Raw genomic sequence first — 16242 nt, forward strand, 5'->3', positions numbered from 1 at the left:
ATGGCTGAGTAATATTCCATTGTGTGTATGTACAACTTCTTTATCCATTCACAAAGAGCCTCTTGATGAAAGTGAAAGAGGAGAGTGAAAAAGCGGGCTTAAAACTCAACATTCAAAAAATGAAGACTGGGGCATCTGGTCCCATTCAGTTCAGTTCAGTTCAGTCGCTCAGTCGTGTCCGACTCTTTGGGACTCCATGAATCACAGCACGCCAGGCCTCCCTGTCCATCACCAACTCCCAGAGTTTACTCAAACTCATGTCCATCCAGCCATCTTATCCTCTGTCATCCCCTTCTCCTCCTGCCTCCTCCCAGCATCAGGGTATTTTCCAATGAGTCCTCTTCGCATGAGGTGGCCAAAGTATTGGAGTTTCAGCTTCAGCATCAGTCCTTCCAAAGAACACCTAGGACTGATCTCCTTTAGGATGGACTGGTTGGATCTCCTTGCTGTCCAAGAGACTCTCAAGAGTCTTCCCCAACATTTCAAAAGCATCAATTCTTCGGCGCTCAGCTTTCTTCACAGTCCAACTCTCATATCCATACATGACCAATGGAAAAACCATAGCCTTGACTACACGGCCCTTTGTTGGCATTCTCTGCTTTTTAATATGCTAAGGTTGATCATAACTTTCCTTCCAAGGAGTAAGCGTCTTTCAATTGCATGGCTGCAGTCACCATCTGCAGTGATTTTGGAGCCCCAAAAAATAAAGTCTGCCACTGTTTCCCTATCTATTTCCCATGAAGTGATGGGACCAGATGTCATGATCTTAGTTTTCTCAATGTTAAGCTTTAAGCCAACTTTTCCACTCCCTTCTTTCACTTTCATCAAGAGGCTTTTTAGTTCCTCTTCACTTTCTGCCATAAGGGTGGTGTCACCTGCATATCTGAGGTTACTGATATTTCTCCCAGCAATCGTGATTTCAGCTTGTGCTTCTTCCAGCCCAGGGTTTCTCATGATGTACTCTGCATATAAGTTAAATAAGCAGGGTGACAATGTACAGCCTTGACATACTCCTTTTCCTATTTGGAACCAGTCTGTTGTTCCATGTCCAGTTCTAACTGTTGCTTCCTGACCTGCATACAGGTTTCTCAAGAGGCAGGTGAGGTGGTCTGGTATTCCCATCTCTTTCAGAATTTTCCACAGTTTATTGTGATCCACACAGTCAAAAGCTTTGGCATAGTCAATAAAGCAGAAATAGTTGTTTTTCTGGAACTCTCTTGCTTTTTCGATGATCCAGCAGATGTCGGCAATTTGATCTCTGGTTTGTCTGCCTTTTCTAAAACCAGCTTGAACATCTGGAAGTTCACAGTTCATGTATTGCTGAAGTCTGGCTTGGAGAATTTTGAGCATTACTTTGCTAGTGTGTGAGGTGAGTGCAATTGTGCAGTAGTTTGAGCATTCTTTGGATTGCCTTTCTTTGGAACTGGAATGAAAACTGACCTTTTCCAGTCCTGTGGCCACTGCTGAGTTTTCCAAATTTGCTGGCATATTGAGTGCAGCACTTTCACAGCATCATCTTTCAGGATTTGAAATAGCTCAACTGGAATTCCACCACCTCCACTAACTGTGTTCATAGTGATGCTTTCTAAGGCCCACTTGACTTCACATTCCAGGATGAAACACCTGGAGTAACAGGCAAATTTGGCCTTGGAGTACGGAATGAAGCAGGACAAAGGCTAATAGAGTTTTGCCAAGAGAACGCACTGGTCATAGCAAATACCCTCTTCCAACAACACAACAGAAGACTCTACACAAGGACATCACCAGATGGTCAACACCGAAATCAGAATGATTATATTCTTTGCAGCCAAAGATGGAGAAGCTCTGTACAGTCAGCAAAAACAAGACCGGGAGCTGACTGTGGTGAGATCATGAACTCCTTATTGCCAAATTCAGACTTAAGCTGAAGAAAGCAGGGAAAACCACTAGACCATTCAGGTATGACCTAAATCAAATCCCTTATGATTATACAGTGCAAGTGAGAAATAGATTTAAGGGATTAGATCTGATTGACAAGAGTGCCTGATGAACTATGGACAAAGGTTCTGGTCCCATTACTTCATGGCAAATAGATGGGGAAACAATGGAAATAGTGAGAGACTTTATTTTCTTGGGCTCCAAAATCACAGCAGATGGTGACTGCAGCCATGAAATTAAGACACTTGCTCCTGGGAAGAAAAACTAGGACAAGCATACACAGCATATTAAAAAGCAGAGACATTACTTTGCTAACAAAGGTCCATTTAGTCAAAGCTATGGTTTTTCCGGTAGTCATGTATGGATGTAAGAGCTGGACCATAAAGAAAGCTGAGCACTGAAGAATTGATGCTTTTGAACTTTGGTGATGGAGAAGACTCTTGAGATTCCCTTGGACAGCAAGGAGATCCAACCAGTACACCCTAAGGGAGATCAGTCCTGAATATTCATTGGAAGGACTGATGCTGAAGCTGAAACTCCAATACTTTGGCCATCTGATGCAAAGAGCTGACTCACTGGAAAAGACACTGATGCTGGGAAAGATTGAAGGCAGGAGGAGAAGAGGCTGACAGAGGTTGAGATGGTTCGAAGGCATCACTGACTCGATGGACTTGAGTCTGAATAAACTCTGGGAGTTGGTGATGGACAGGGGGGCCTGGCATGCTGCAGTCCATGGGGTCACAAAGAGTTGGACAGAACTGAACAACTGAACTGACTAACCCACTAACAAATGATTATAGTTTTAATGCTTTATGTATTTTAACACTTGTATCAGAGATATAAATGGTTTATCCACCACCATTACAATATTATTTTAAATGTAGCTATAAATTTACCTTTGCCAGTGAGTTTTATACTTTCATGTTTTCCTGTTACTGACTAGTGTCCTTTTGTTTCAACTTGAAAAACTCCCTTTAATCTCTGTTTTGAGGTCAGTGGTGATGAACTGTTTCAGCTTTTGTCTGTAAATTTTTTTTTTTTTCCTTAGTTATTAAGGACAACTTTGTCAGATGTTCTTGGTTAGCACCTTTCTGGTATTCTCTAAGTATTTTGAATATGCAAACCAAGTTGCTTTCCTGTTGCTGCTTTTAAGATTCTCTTCTTGTCTTTAATCTTTCAAAGTTTAACTGCAATGTGTTTGAGTGAGTCTATTAGGATTCAACTTTTTTCAAACTCTCTGAGCTTCCTGGACAGTGTGGACTGTCTTGTTTCTTTTCCTGGTTAAGGAAGTTTCCAGCCATTATTTTTTTGAACATGCTTTCTGCCTTGCTTCTCTCTTCTTCTGGAACTCCCATCACATGTAGTCTGCTTGCTTTTGTCCCACAAATTCCATAATCCAGCTCTTCATTTTTTCCTTTCTGTTTAAATAAATTCCACTGTCCTGTCAAGTTTACTTTCTTCCAGCAAACGTAGTCTGCTACTGAATCCATTTAATTTTTTCAGTTATTTTTTAATTATTCAGCTCTGTGATTTCTCTTTTTATATATTTCCTTGTTCAAATTCTCACTCTGTTCATATGCGTGCTTCCTAACCTTCTGGGGAGATGCTGTCAACTGGATTTTATTATTGGAGTGGGCTAAAGGGGAGAAGGTAGGAGAGATGCCTGCTGGCTTCCCCTGTCTCTGCGAAAGTTCTCCGGTGGTCCCTAGATGCCTGCTAAATTAGAAGCTTGGCATGCAGGCAGTAGATATTAAAGTACAGAAATAAATCCATTTCAAGGAAAGACTGGAAAATGGCTAATTCTGCTTGTTCCCTGCGTGTCGAGCTCTGAGGGGTAGATCCAGTTAAGGAATCCTTCTTTGCTATAGTCTTCTGGGCCTCATGAATGGAAATCCCTTTTGCTATAAATGCCGGGAAATTTGGGTCTCTTGCTTTAAGCAGCAGTCACAAAAGTTGGGGCTCAAATGTACATACGAACTTTTTCCAGACACAGTAGTGACATGGAATGGGTTAGAGGGAGAAGGCAAGGTGTCCTCAAGCTTCACTGGCTTCTGGTGAGGTTTGGAGCCAGCCCCTAGTGCTTGGTAAATTAGAAGCTTGGCCCTCAGAGAAGTTTTTACAGTATACAGATAGATCTTTCAAGGAAAGACTGGGAGATGGGCATTTTGTCTGCTTCCTCTGAGCTGATCCCTACAGGCACAATCATAGTAAACGATTGCATTCCCTTCAGTTGTCATAGTCTTATAGGTCTCATGGACACAAGCCCCACTGGCTTTCAGAGCTAGATGTTTTGGGAGCCTACCCCACTAGAAGGAATCTTAAAGTTGGAGTGCTAGATGTAGTGTCAAAACACACTTCACTCCTCAGATAGAACCTGAAAGCTGGGGATTCTCTCCCAATTGTATAATGTTGCATCAAGGGTGGGGTTTATGACAAGTGTGTCTCAGTCTTTCCTACCCACTCTGATGTGGATATTTCCTCAACTGTCCAATGTGTATAAGTTGTTCAACTAGTTTCTGGATCTCTTTTAGAGGAAACTGCTCCATGTATAGCTATATATTTGGTGTGCCCATGTGAGGAAGGAGTATTTAGGGGCTTCCCATGTCTTCTCCAGTTCCTTTTAGCAAACAATAGTCTTTAGTAAGCAAGACCCAGATGCTAAGTGTGCTTACTGCTATAGGGACATACAAGTATGTTTACATACATGCACATTCAAACATATGCATATTTACATGTACATCTGTATCAATACATCAGTCTATACATATATACATATATATTAGAAACTATGAACTTAAACCCATACCTTTAAATTTAATCCAACACCACAGAGTTCAATCTAGTTTTCTCCCTTTCTAGAAATTAGTCTAAGTTGGCTCCTCAAGCCTGAGGAAAGTAGCAAAGTATAATTATCAATAAATTTATATAAATGATCAATTCCACTGTGTGCAAGCAATCTTTGTATCAGTTTCTAGGTCTTCTGTAACAAATTATCACAAATTGTGTGTTTTAAGACAGACATTTATTCTCTCTCAGTTATGGAGGCCAGAAGTTTAACATCAGTTTCACTTAGCTGAAATCAAACTTTTAGGTGGGTTGAATTCTTGAAGGCTCTAAAAGAAAATCTATTCCTTGCCTCTTCCAGGTTCTTGAGGCTATTGGAGTTCTTTGGCTTACAGTTCAATTATGCTGATTTCTATTTCTGCCATCACATCATCTTCTCATCTTCTGTGTGGATCCACTCTCCCTCTGCCTCTAAGAGGGACACTTAGGATGATACTTAGGGCCCATCCAGATAATCCAAGATTATCTCATCACAAGATTCTTACTTAATAACATCTGGAAAGATCTTATTTTTTCAAAAATAAAGTAACAATTATAGGTTCTGAGAACTGGGTCTTGATACCTTTGGGGTTATCAATCATTGAAACCCATCTCCCTCTTAGTCATGAACTCCACATTCTTTTCAACTTTTCAACAATGCCCAGCATACCTTTTGTTCTTCACTTTCAGGATTTTTCTCTCTTCTTTCCTGAACTCTACCTGTTTACTTGTACTGTTATTATTTCCTCCTTTGGTCCTAATATTTCTATTTTGCTTTATAGGGGTCATTTTATTGCTTAATGAATTCTTGGAAATTTTGAAATGTTTCTGATCTGTTTTTCATCTGTCCTCTGCATTTTGTTTTTGTTCATTAATTTCCTGGAATATGTGTGAAAACTGCGCAGTTTCTTTATTATTAAATCATTCAGCGAATGCTTTCTGAGCTAGTTATTTGGGTGTGGTGTTAAGAGTAACACTCCAGACTATCAGGAAGCCTCAATGACTTACAGTTAAGCCACGTGTGATATGCCTCTAAGTATTCAAGAGAAATTACCTATTTCCTTTATTGGCAAAGATTACCATCTCCAGTTCCCAGTACTAGAACATCATGGCATATGTCTCTCTAATGCATGGTTGTTTTAAAATGAAGTCAGCTCCCACCTCTCCTGTACACTGCCAAACCACAAATGAAGTCGATGGGGTTGAGGCAGCACAATTCTGCTTCAGCATCAAGGATAGCCCTCAGGACGGCTTCCCTTGTGGCTAAATGGTAACAGAATCCACCTGCCAATGTGGGAGACCCAGATTTGGTCCCTGATTTGGGAAGATCCCCTGGAGAAGAAAATGGCAACTCACTCCAGTATTCTTGCCTGGGAAATCCCTAGAGAGAGGAGCCTGGCGGGCAACAGTCCATGGGGTCACAGAAGAGTCAGACATGACTTAGCAACTAAACAGCAGCAGCAGCTCTCAGGACGTTAAAGTACAATATTAACAGACAATAAACCATCATAATTCTAAACTACTAATTTTATATTTTAATCCACATTAACTTTTAATTGAGTTTCTTTTATTTAGTCATAAATACATGCCACTCAAGAATCAAATAGCCAGGTGGGAGGGGGGGTTTAGGATGGGGGATACATGTACACCCGTGGCTGATTAGTGTTTATTTATGGCGAAAGCCACTAAAATATTGTAAAGTGGTTAGCTTCCAACTAAAATACATTGATTTAAATTAAAAAAAAAAAAAAGAATCAAATAGCCAAACAAGGTTCTTATTTACAAACTAACAATCTTCTCCCTCCAATTCCCTTTCTTTCTTTCTTCCCAGAGGCAATGTCTTCCACTTCCTCTTACCTCTTTCTTTTTGTATCTACCTCCATATCACCAAATAAAAAGCTTATTGTGCTACTTTATTTCATATTTTTTTCAGTTTTACACATTATCTAACTTACTTCATTGTCTAAGAGATAAATGTAAAAAGAGAGACACTGAAAATAATATGGTTGGTTGGATGGTTTAGTCGCTAAGTTGTGTCCGACTCTTGCGACCCCACAGACTGTAGCCTGCCAAGCTCCTCTGTCCATGGGATTCTCCAGACAAGAATACTGGAGTGGAAAAATAGTATAAAGTAGCACTATAAGCACATATAAATCACATGCATATATGCACTTTGATACTCTTACCTCTAACAGTTAGATCGGAACTTTATTATCATCAATGTTTAGCACTATTAAGTAAATTACACTTCACATTTGGGCCATGGATAACTTTTGCAAACACAGAAATAAATTTTACTTTCATATATATTCTGGCGTTAAAAAGTCTTACTTTTTGTTCACCTTGTATGTACTTAACACTTTAATTCAACCCCAAGTGAAAGTGAAAATCACTCAGTCTTGTCTGCCTCTTTAAGACCCCAAGGACTGAAGCCTGCCAGGCTCCTCCGTCCATGGAATCCTCCTCTGCCAATTCTCTACATCTCTTCCTTCTACGTTAAGGAAAACAGCTATTATATCAATTTCATTGGTGACAACAGATCTTGTATCTACTTAGAGCCTTGTGACCTTTCTTCAATCTGGACTTGTCTTCCATGTATAATGCTGAGACAATGTATTAGGTTCTTGTTACACTATGACCCTGGGATTTCCTTCATTCTTCTTTCATGCTGGATTTTTATATCCTTAAACTCCGTGCTTTCCTTTACTGAATTTACTCTCCTGTTTTCATGAAGCACATTCCAGTAGTCTTGTAAACCTTCTGGGAGATTAATCTTGTTGAGATTTTAAAAACCTGATATCTTTCTTCACAATTAGATGATAGTTTTTGAAAAGGACTCAAGATTTTAAATCACTTCCCTTGCAAATTCTGAAAACACTGGTCCATTGATTTTCTTTTAATCACAACTCTCAGATATAATTAACATACTGTATAATTTATCTATTATATATAACATGGTTTCTATTAGTATATTCAGAGTTGTAAAACCACCACTACCACCACAAGAAAAACAGGACATTTTCTTCACCCCAAGAAGAAATCCCATATACATTAGCAGTCCCCTTTCTTCCCACTCTCTTCCAGCCCAAGGCTGCTGCTAAGTCGCTTCAGTCATGCCCAATTCTGTGCGACCCCATAGACGGCAGTCCACCAGGCTCCCCTGTCCCTGGGATTCTCCAGGCAAGAACACTGGAGTGGGTTGCCATTTCCTTCTCCAATGCGTGAAAGTGAAAAGTGAAAGTAAAGTTGCTCAGTCATGTCTGACTCTGTGCGACCCCATGGACTGCAGCCTACCAGGCTCCTCCGTCCATGGGAGTTTCCAGGCAAGAGTACTAGAGTGGGGTGCCACTGCCTTCTCCGAGCCCAAGGCTACCACTGATCAACTTTCTATCTCCATGGATTTGCCTATTTTGCCCATTTTACATAAATGAAAATCATATATGATCTGTTGTGACTTTTTTTTCCACTTAGCATTTTTTAAAATCCATCTATGTGGCAGCAGATATTTAACTGCCAAATGCCACTCCACTGCATGTATATACAACATTTTATTTATCTGTTCATCTGTTGAGGGACATTTGGGTTGTATCTACCTTTTGGTTATTATGAATAAAAGTGCTGTTGAGTATTACTGTACAGCTTTTTGTGTAGACATATATTTCCATTTCTCCTGGGTATACATACAGACCTAGAATTAGTGGCTGGGTCATGTGATAAATCTAACATTACGTCTTTTGAGACAACTGTAAAATTGTTTTCCAAAGTAGCTGCTTATTTTACATTCCCACCAGCAGTGTATAAAGGTTCCAGTGTCTTCAAAACATCAACACTTGTTATGAAATGGAACCTTTTCATTTTGATTTGCATTTCCCATGGCATATCCATCTTTTCAGATGTTTACTGGTCATTTGTAAATCATATTCAGAGAAATGTCTAACTTAGATCCCTTGCCTGTTTTTTCACTGATTTTTCTTTTTATTGATTCTTAATGGTTTATTCCCAGGTTCTAGAGTTCCATATTTTCAGTTCTTACATTTATGTCACTGATCCATTTTGAGTTGACTTTTGTTTATGATGTGAGGAGGGGTGGGGAAGGTGCTGAACTTTATCCTTTTGCTGTGGTTATCTAGTTGATCCACTGTCATTTGTTGAAAATACTTTTCTTTCCCCACTTAACTGTCTTCACACTCATTTCAAATACCAATTGATCATAAAGGATCATTTTTGGATTTCTGGTTTCATCCCACTATCTTTATACTAATTCTAAATTCTCCTGATTAATGTAGCATGGTGCTAAGTTTTAAAATCAGGAAGTGTGACTACTTCAAGTTTGTTCTTTGTTCCACTGATTTCTAGCTTCCTTTCCTGTTGTTTAAAACTCTGATGACATTCTGTCTTCATTCTGTGTGCAACCTCTTTTTCTCTTTCAAATCTCTTAGGATCTTCTATTTTCCCCGACTATTCTGAAATTTCCTGATCATATGCCTTGGCAGAAGTCTATTTTCACTCTGGTTATGCTGAGTAGTTCTTTACTGGCGCTCTTACCCTGGGCATTTGCTTCATTGATTCCAGGAAATTTTAAGTGATTACATGACTTTTTCTTTTTTGACATTTATTTTTTGCACTTTATTTCTGGAAAAACTTTTATTAGCTTACCTTCATTTGTCTTATTATTGATTTTTATTAAATAATGGAACTGGACTGAGCCTAAAATATTGTTTCCTTTTTTCTCTTTATTTTCAACCTGTTCATTTTTACTCTACTTTCTCTAAGATTTCCTCAAATTTGCATTCTCTATTTTCTATTAACGATTCTGCTCTTAAAATTATGAATGTCAAAAAATATATTTTTTCTCTTTTCTATAACATCCTGTTATTTTACATACACAGTTTTTTGTGTTTTGTTTGTTTGTTTTCATTTTTAAGAGGTATTGTCTTTGCTTGTCTGTTTTGGTCTTTTCTTATAGGCTAGAGATTTCGACCCATGACTATATACCTAGGCTTGAAGCTGAAGGACTAAAACCTCATTAGGAGCTCTATCAATATAGGCAAGGTTTTTGTACCAAACTATTTCATCAGGAGAACTGCTAATACCAATGAATTTAGATTTTGCTGATGTTTTTCTCTATCTCTTAGGCTTGCCAGATTTCCCTAAGAGTTTTCCAAATTCTTAAGTGGAATGCAAGAGCTAGACTGCACTGTTCTGGAAGCTGGGAGTGGGGGTGAGGGGTGGGGGGACCTGCCAGAGCTTGATGTGGTGTGTAGGAAAAGGAAGGATAGATGTTACAAAAGTAAATATCTAAATTACCACTTATCTCCCCCATAATGTGTAGCATTCAACAGTGCCTGGTATCTCCTCAGTCCAGAATCTCTCTGTTCTGCTATTCAAGAGAATAAACTTCTAGTATTCTGAGGCTCAGGGATGTTACCATGGAGAAAATGGGAGGGAAATCTCTCTGCTTCTAAACAGATTTTCAACCAGATCTCATCAACATAATTCTCACCCTCATTTCCAGAGGTATCTGGTATACTAAAAAGGAGGCCCTTCAGGGGATCTGCAGTATAAACTGGACTGTATCTTGACTTTATCAGTAGCTAAGAATTCAGTTACTTGAACAGACAGCTCAACATCTGTTTTCCAGCTTCTAAAATTTTGTTGCTACTGCCTTCTTTCCCTGTCTTTTCTGTCTTTATTATGTGTGCCTAGCAGTGTATGACTCTTTGCAACCACATGGACTGTAGCCTGCCAGGCTCCTCTGTTCATGGAATTTTCCAGGCAAGAATACTGAAGTGGGTTGCCATTTCCTATTCCTAGGGGATTTTTCCAATCCAGGATTGAACCTGAGTCTCTTGAGTCTCCTGTGTTGGCAGGAGGATTCTTTAACACTGTGCCACCTGGGAAGCCCCTTTATTAATTATATCTATTTGCTAAAAACCCAAACACTTCTTCATTGTCATTAAGGTTTCAGAAGGTAAATGCATGTGATTAATATACCATTTGAATCATACATCTTTTTTCAAAAGGATGACAAGGCTTCTTTTTTGTTGTTTTTGCTTTTCCAGTCATGCCACGCAGCTTGTGGGATCTTAGTTTCCCGACCAGGGATTGAACCCATGTGAAAGTGCAGAGTCCTAACCATTGGACTGCCAGGGAATTCCCCGAGGGCTCTTGAAACTTAATGTCAGAGTGGGAGATACACTTCCAAAGTACCTGCCAATTTCAGAAAACCTAAGTTTGATTGAATTTTTAATTTCTACCAGTTTTAACTTTAAACTGTTAAAGATGCCTGCATTCAAAAGAGTAAATCAAACCTAATCCACAGATAAAATAGAAAAGAATATGGGAGAGAAAAACAAACTATGACAAAGAGAACATGAAAAGTCTCATTGGAGGAAATAACCTGAACATTATTTTGAAGAGTTCCACAGACATATAAAAAGCACTACAGAATTCATAAGCAATAAAACAGCACAAGCAAATACAAGGAGCAATGTGCTTCACTGAATCTTCTGCTTCCCTTGTTTTTTCACAAAAGGTCTAACAAAGTCCTGAACTCAGAAAGCCCTGATTAACCACATTTACTTTTTCGATTTCAATTAGCACTTAACATGAAAATAACTCCAAAACCGTTTATTTTCCAGAGTGAAATATTTACTTGGTGAGAGGTCTGCTCCATGTCCCTGCATCAGAAAATCCCAAGCTGCCTTCCCTAAATATCTCCTGTTCCCGAACCACTTCCACCTCCTTCATTGTCAAGCCATCATATCCACTGAGTAAACCAACCAGCAAGCAGTCCTTGAACCAAGTTTGATTCTTCCTACTTTCTCCCTTAACACCAGTTTCCAAGTTCCCACTTACTATGTATTTTTTCAATAAGATGATAAAATCAATGCTCAGCAATTTCAAGCTTTACAGTCATTCTGTCACTAGATGCATTCTAATAACAGTGGGAAGGCAAAATGAATAATCTGAGACCCAAACTAATCTATACGAATAGCTTTATCACAAATTTTCTTAGAATAAACATTACTGGGAAGGTTTTCACTTTTTTATTACCGAACTGTTTAGCTTCCTGCTTAAGCTGGATAATTACAAAGTTGAGTGAGCGTAAAAAGTGTTTAGCAAAAAACAAAGAACAGAGTACTACCTAAATTTAAAACTTTACTTGCTTAGTTTATTCAAATCAACTTTATGCAAACCATCTTCCAGAAGCTTACTCATAAATAGCCTATAAAACCAGAGAAATAGTTGAGAATATACATATACGTTTTTGTTTTAACTGCTGACTGATATGAACTACAGGGAAGCCACAAAACATGTGGGCAACTAATGATCCCATGGCAATTATTATCCTCAGTTATAGACCAGAACAGACCATGTAAAGATATGGCAAAAACAGGAGCATTAGAATCAAGTAATTTGACTCTTGTTCTACATCATAATACCTTGTTGATACATTATCAACCAAACAAATTACTTGGAAGCAATGCACTGTGGTGTCAGAGAAGACTCTTGAGAGTCCCTTGGACTGCAAGGAGATCCAACCAGTCCATCCTAAAGGAGATCAGTCCTGGGTGTTCATTGGAAGGACTGATGCTGAACCTGAAACTCCAATACTTAGGCCACCCCATGAGAAGAGTTGACTCACTGAAAAAGACTTAATGCTGGGAAGGATTGGGGGCAGGAGGAGAAGGGGACAACAGATGATGAGATGGCTGGATGGCATCATCGACTTGATGGACATGGGTTTGGGTAGACTCTGGGAGTTGGTGATGGACAGGGAGGCCTGGCGTGCTGCGATTCATGGGGTCGCAAAGAGTTTGACATGACTGAGCAACTGAACTGAACTGAATGTATTTTACACTGGTTTTCATAAAGTATTCTTGCACTCGATTTCAAAGTATTGAAGAGCTGTAGAAATGTTAAACTCTCTGTAAACATGTACTAGATAGCTTGCTATGCATAAAACCTTTTTCTTTTTAATGTCCCACAGTTACAGAATCCCACCTAGTCAGCCATCTAACCGTCACATAATCTTTCCCTCTTCTGTAGAAAATGATAAAATGTTAAAGAATTAATAATGAATTTATAAGCTCAGAATAATTATTATCCATAAAGATTATATTGATTGCCTAAGCCAAATTATCTTTGGACTGTTTCACTACCTAATGTATGAGTAAGAAAAAAATTCATGGGAAGGGGAATACCACAACTTATTCTCCAAAAAGGAGGAAAAGGGGCAAAAAAGCAAAGGAATATGAATCAATAAAAGCTGGACTTTCTGGTCAGAAGACCAACAACAGTGAAAAACAAATTTTAAAAACATAAATGTTATCTCATTTTAATGAATTTTAAGGATAACCAAAATTGCTGCACATTACTAAAGTGTTAACTCAGTTGGGAGTTTTATAAAGGTACACTATCTCTTTTATTTTTAAAGAACGGTCCATGAATAAAATCTACTGAGTGTCAACAATGTGCCAAGCACTGCAGGAAAACACAAGGAAGAGACTCTTGGCATAGAAGTATTAAAAATCTCATGGAATTACAAGGTAAACTATTAATATGATATACCAAAAAAATGTAATAGAGGCATGTATGAGTACAGTGAAGCCACAGAAAATACCCAGGCCTGCCTGGTAGAGTCAGGGAAGACTGAAATCGAGGTGCTGACCTCTCAAAGCAGTAAAGTGGAGAGGTGATTAAAGAAAAAGGATGACCATGAAGAAGGGACCATAAACACTCTATATAAAAGCCTTGGAGCAAAACAATCCAAAGTTAGAATGTTTTGGATAGACTGACAAATAATATTTTAGAACAAATCAAGCACTGTATACCATAGATGGGAAAGAACAACAACAGCAAAAAGAGCAAGAACAAAACAGACAATTACCTCCTTTTGTAGTATCATTCTGGGCCTGGATACCATGATGCAATGAATTATGAATGGCAGAAAGAAGATCTGCTGCTTGAACCATCAATTTTTGAGCTTCTGCAACAGCACTGGTCTAGCAAATAAATCACCAAAAACATTCTTACATATTCTTTCACTGAAAGATATACATTAAATAGGAAAATCCTATAAACAATAATGAAATTATTAAATGCTTGTAATGACATTGGTTTTCACTAACTATTCACTTAATACAGGATGCCCAGATCCTGTTAGGATAGAAATATTTTTTTTTACTCATATCAATACGTTGTAGGAACCACTACAAAACAATAGGAAACATTTCTGGTTTATTCTACCAATCTCATGTTTTTTTTTTCCTAAAGAGATGTAGTCAACCAGAAAATGAGAAACTGCAACATTTCTACTAAGTCATTCATCAAGGTGAAATTTTAAAAAAAGAAGAGAATTACAGAAGTTTATAAGGGCTGGATCTTTACTCAAAATTAACTATTCACAAATTAGCCTGTAATTTACCTGAGTTAACACAATACACACACACACACACACAAATACTCACCATCTAAGGGTTGTTTTTGGTTCTATACAAATCCAAATTAATTATTTAACTGAATGAAACAAAAGCCTACCTAAAATTCTCATTTTTAATTTCTCCAATTAACTTCAAAGAAACAATTTCAGCTTCTACTATTATATCCACTAATAAGCAATACATTATTTTTATATCAACAACAAACATGAATATGTTAAGGGCATAATGTACAATTCATGTGACTTCCGGAGAAAATCATCAGGGATACCCTGACATAAACACACCAAATGCTGAGTGCTGTGTATGTGTGCATATACATTCCAATAGAAAAGTCTCAGAACTACCAAAATAAAGCATTCCATCAAAAACAAAAAAACTGAACAGATTAAATACCCTTACCTCTTTCTTAGTAAAGGCTATAAGCACTGTCAGTAACACTCGAGTAAATTTCACTCTGCTGAATACTGCTAAACATTGTTGGTGCTAAAAAAAAATAAGAAAGGACTAAAAGTTAAAAGATGCAAAGCCCTGTGAAAGAAATTTCATTTTAAAATACAGTATATTAAGTTCTAAATCTCAGTGTTAATTTCTAAGATACCTAAGATACCTTCACTTATAGGCTTTTAAATATCTGAAAATGAGCTGCATGAAACACAGTAAAATGAAGCCTATTTTACTGAAACAGAAATATATAATAAAGCTTCTGTATCACAAGGACTGATTTTTTCCCCAAGTCAGGAGTTACACTATTATTTCAAAACTGATTTAATTAGTATTTTTAAGAGGACTGATAGAAACATGCTTTAAGCAGTCAGAAAACTTAGGATCTCAACAAAGGCTAGACAAATTTTGATATGTAAGTTCTTGACTTCTGCCAAGTTTTGGTGGATCATCTGAAAGAAAAAAAAAAACATTTTTTCTTCCTACCTACCTCATAAGAAAATCGAAGAACTTTGAAATCATGTATCTGAAAGAGTTGTATTATAATTCTATCAAAATAAATACAAGGGAAATAAATTCCCTTGTAATGTCCAATTTTTAAAGAAATACCTTAAAAAGGGCTTCCATAAATTATAACGCAGTTCATAAAACTACAACATTAAGAGGCAGACTTCTCTGATATTATCTACCAGAAAATAAGTTCAATTACTTCTAGTTCAACTTCTGGGTCTCTTTCTTCTCCTTGTCGACTTCGAGTACTCTAAAATTTTAAAAAAGGTGAATTAAAACAAACACAAGCCTGTAAAAGCATAAATTATGATTACACAAGGTAAAGGAATAAATTAACTTATTGAGTATACACTATGTTCTGTCTGAAGCAAATATCTGGAAGGAAAACGCCGTATCAATTATTTACCTAATAGTACTATATATACTTAGTTCATTTTGATATAAAGATCACACAAAGGAAAAAGGTACTTACTAAAAACAGCAAAAGCAAAACAATGAATGATATAAGCAAAAGCACATGGTACACAGTACTTCCTTCTTTTAAAAGACCTATTAACTGAAGTTCCTGATGTTCTCAAAACTAACCCAGAGAAATGCAATGCGATCTGTACAGAATCACATCATCAAGTCACACGGTAAACACTGCTCAGTGCTACCCTAACACGCAGACTCTTCATACGCATGGAACATGTGGCTGAGGATTCGGGCCAAACCTGAAGGCAATACCACAGGAAGATCCAGTAGATCCGGGTTCTAGACCTGGAAATGCCACTTAAAAACGGCAGGCCCTTAAGAAGACTCAAGACAGGTTACCTGAGGCTTTTGAGCTCTATTTTCTTCATTTGAAAATGTATTTGATTGCCTAATACACTGAATAACTGTAAATATCAAATAAGACAATAATGCAAAACTGTTTTGACAACCATGCTGTGTTATATAAGTGTAAAAAAATAATATAAATGTAATTCTTCATTTTTAATCTCTATCAGAACAAAATTATCACGGTCATCTGGCCAAAGGGTGTCTGTCGCTCATAGGTTTTTACCAGATTTGAGAAACTACTATTTATTGCACTCTTCTACTATGTTCTAGACACTGTCCTAAC

At 37.7% G+C, this 16242-nt stretch overlaps 1 protein-coding gene across 6 annotated transcripts in view; it reads right to left on the reverse strand.

The window, feature by feature from the left end:
- The window catches only part of NAA35 (N-alpha-acetyltransferase 35, NatC auxiliary subunit), a 92049-nt gene that overhangs the window by 42404 nt on the left and 33403 nt on the right, over positions 1–16242 (reverse strand). For all 6 annotated transcript variants that reach the window (XM_020882189.2, XM_020882188.2, XM_020882191.2 and 3 more), the window contains 3 exons: positions 15337–15387; positions 14586–14669; positions 13634–13748 (listed from right to left, as the gene is read on the reverse strand). In XM_020882189.2, the coding sequence (XP_020737848.2) occupies positions 13634–13748; positions 14586–14669; positions 15337–15387 (250 nt within the window). The remainder of the gene's footprint in view (positions 1–13633; positions 13749–14585; positions 14670–15336; positions 15388–16242) is intronic.

Source organism: Odocoileus virginianus, chromosome 31 (assembly GCF_023699985.2).
Source record: "Odocoileus virginianus isolate 20LAN1187 ecotype Illinois chromosome 31, Ovbor_1.2, whole genome shotgun sequence".
NCBI classification, from domain to species: domain Eukaryota; kingdom Metazoa; phylum Chordata; class Mammalia; order Artiodactyla; family Cervidae; genus Odocoileus; species Odocoileus virginianus.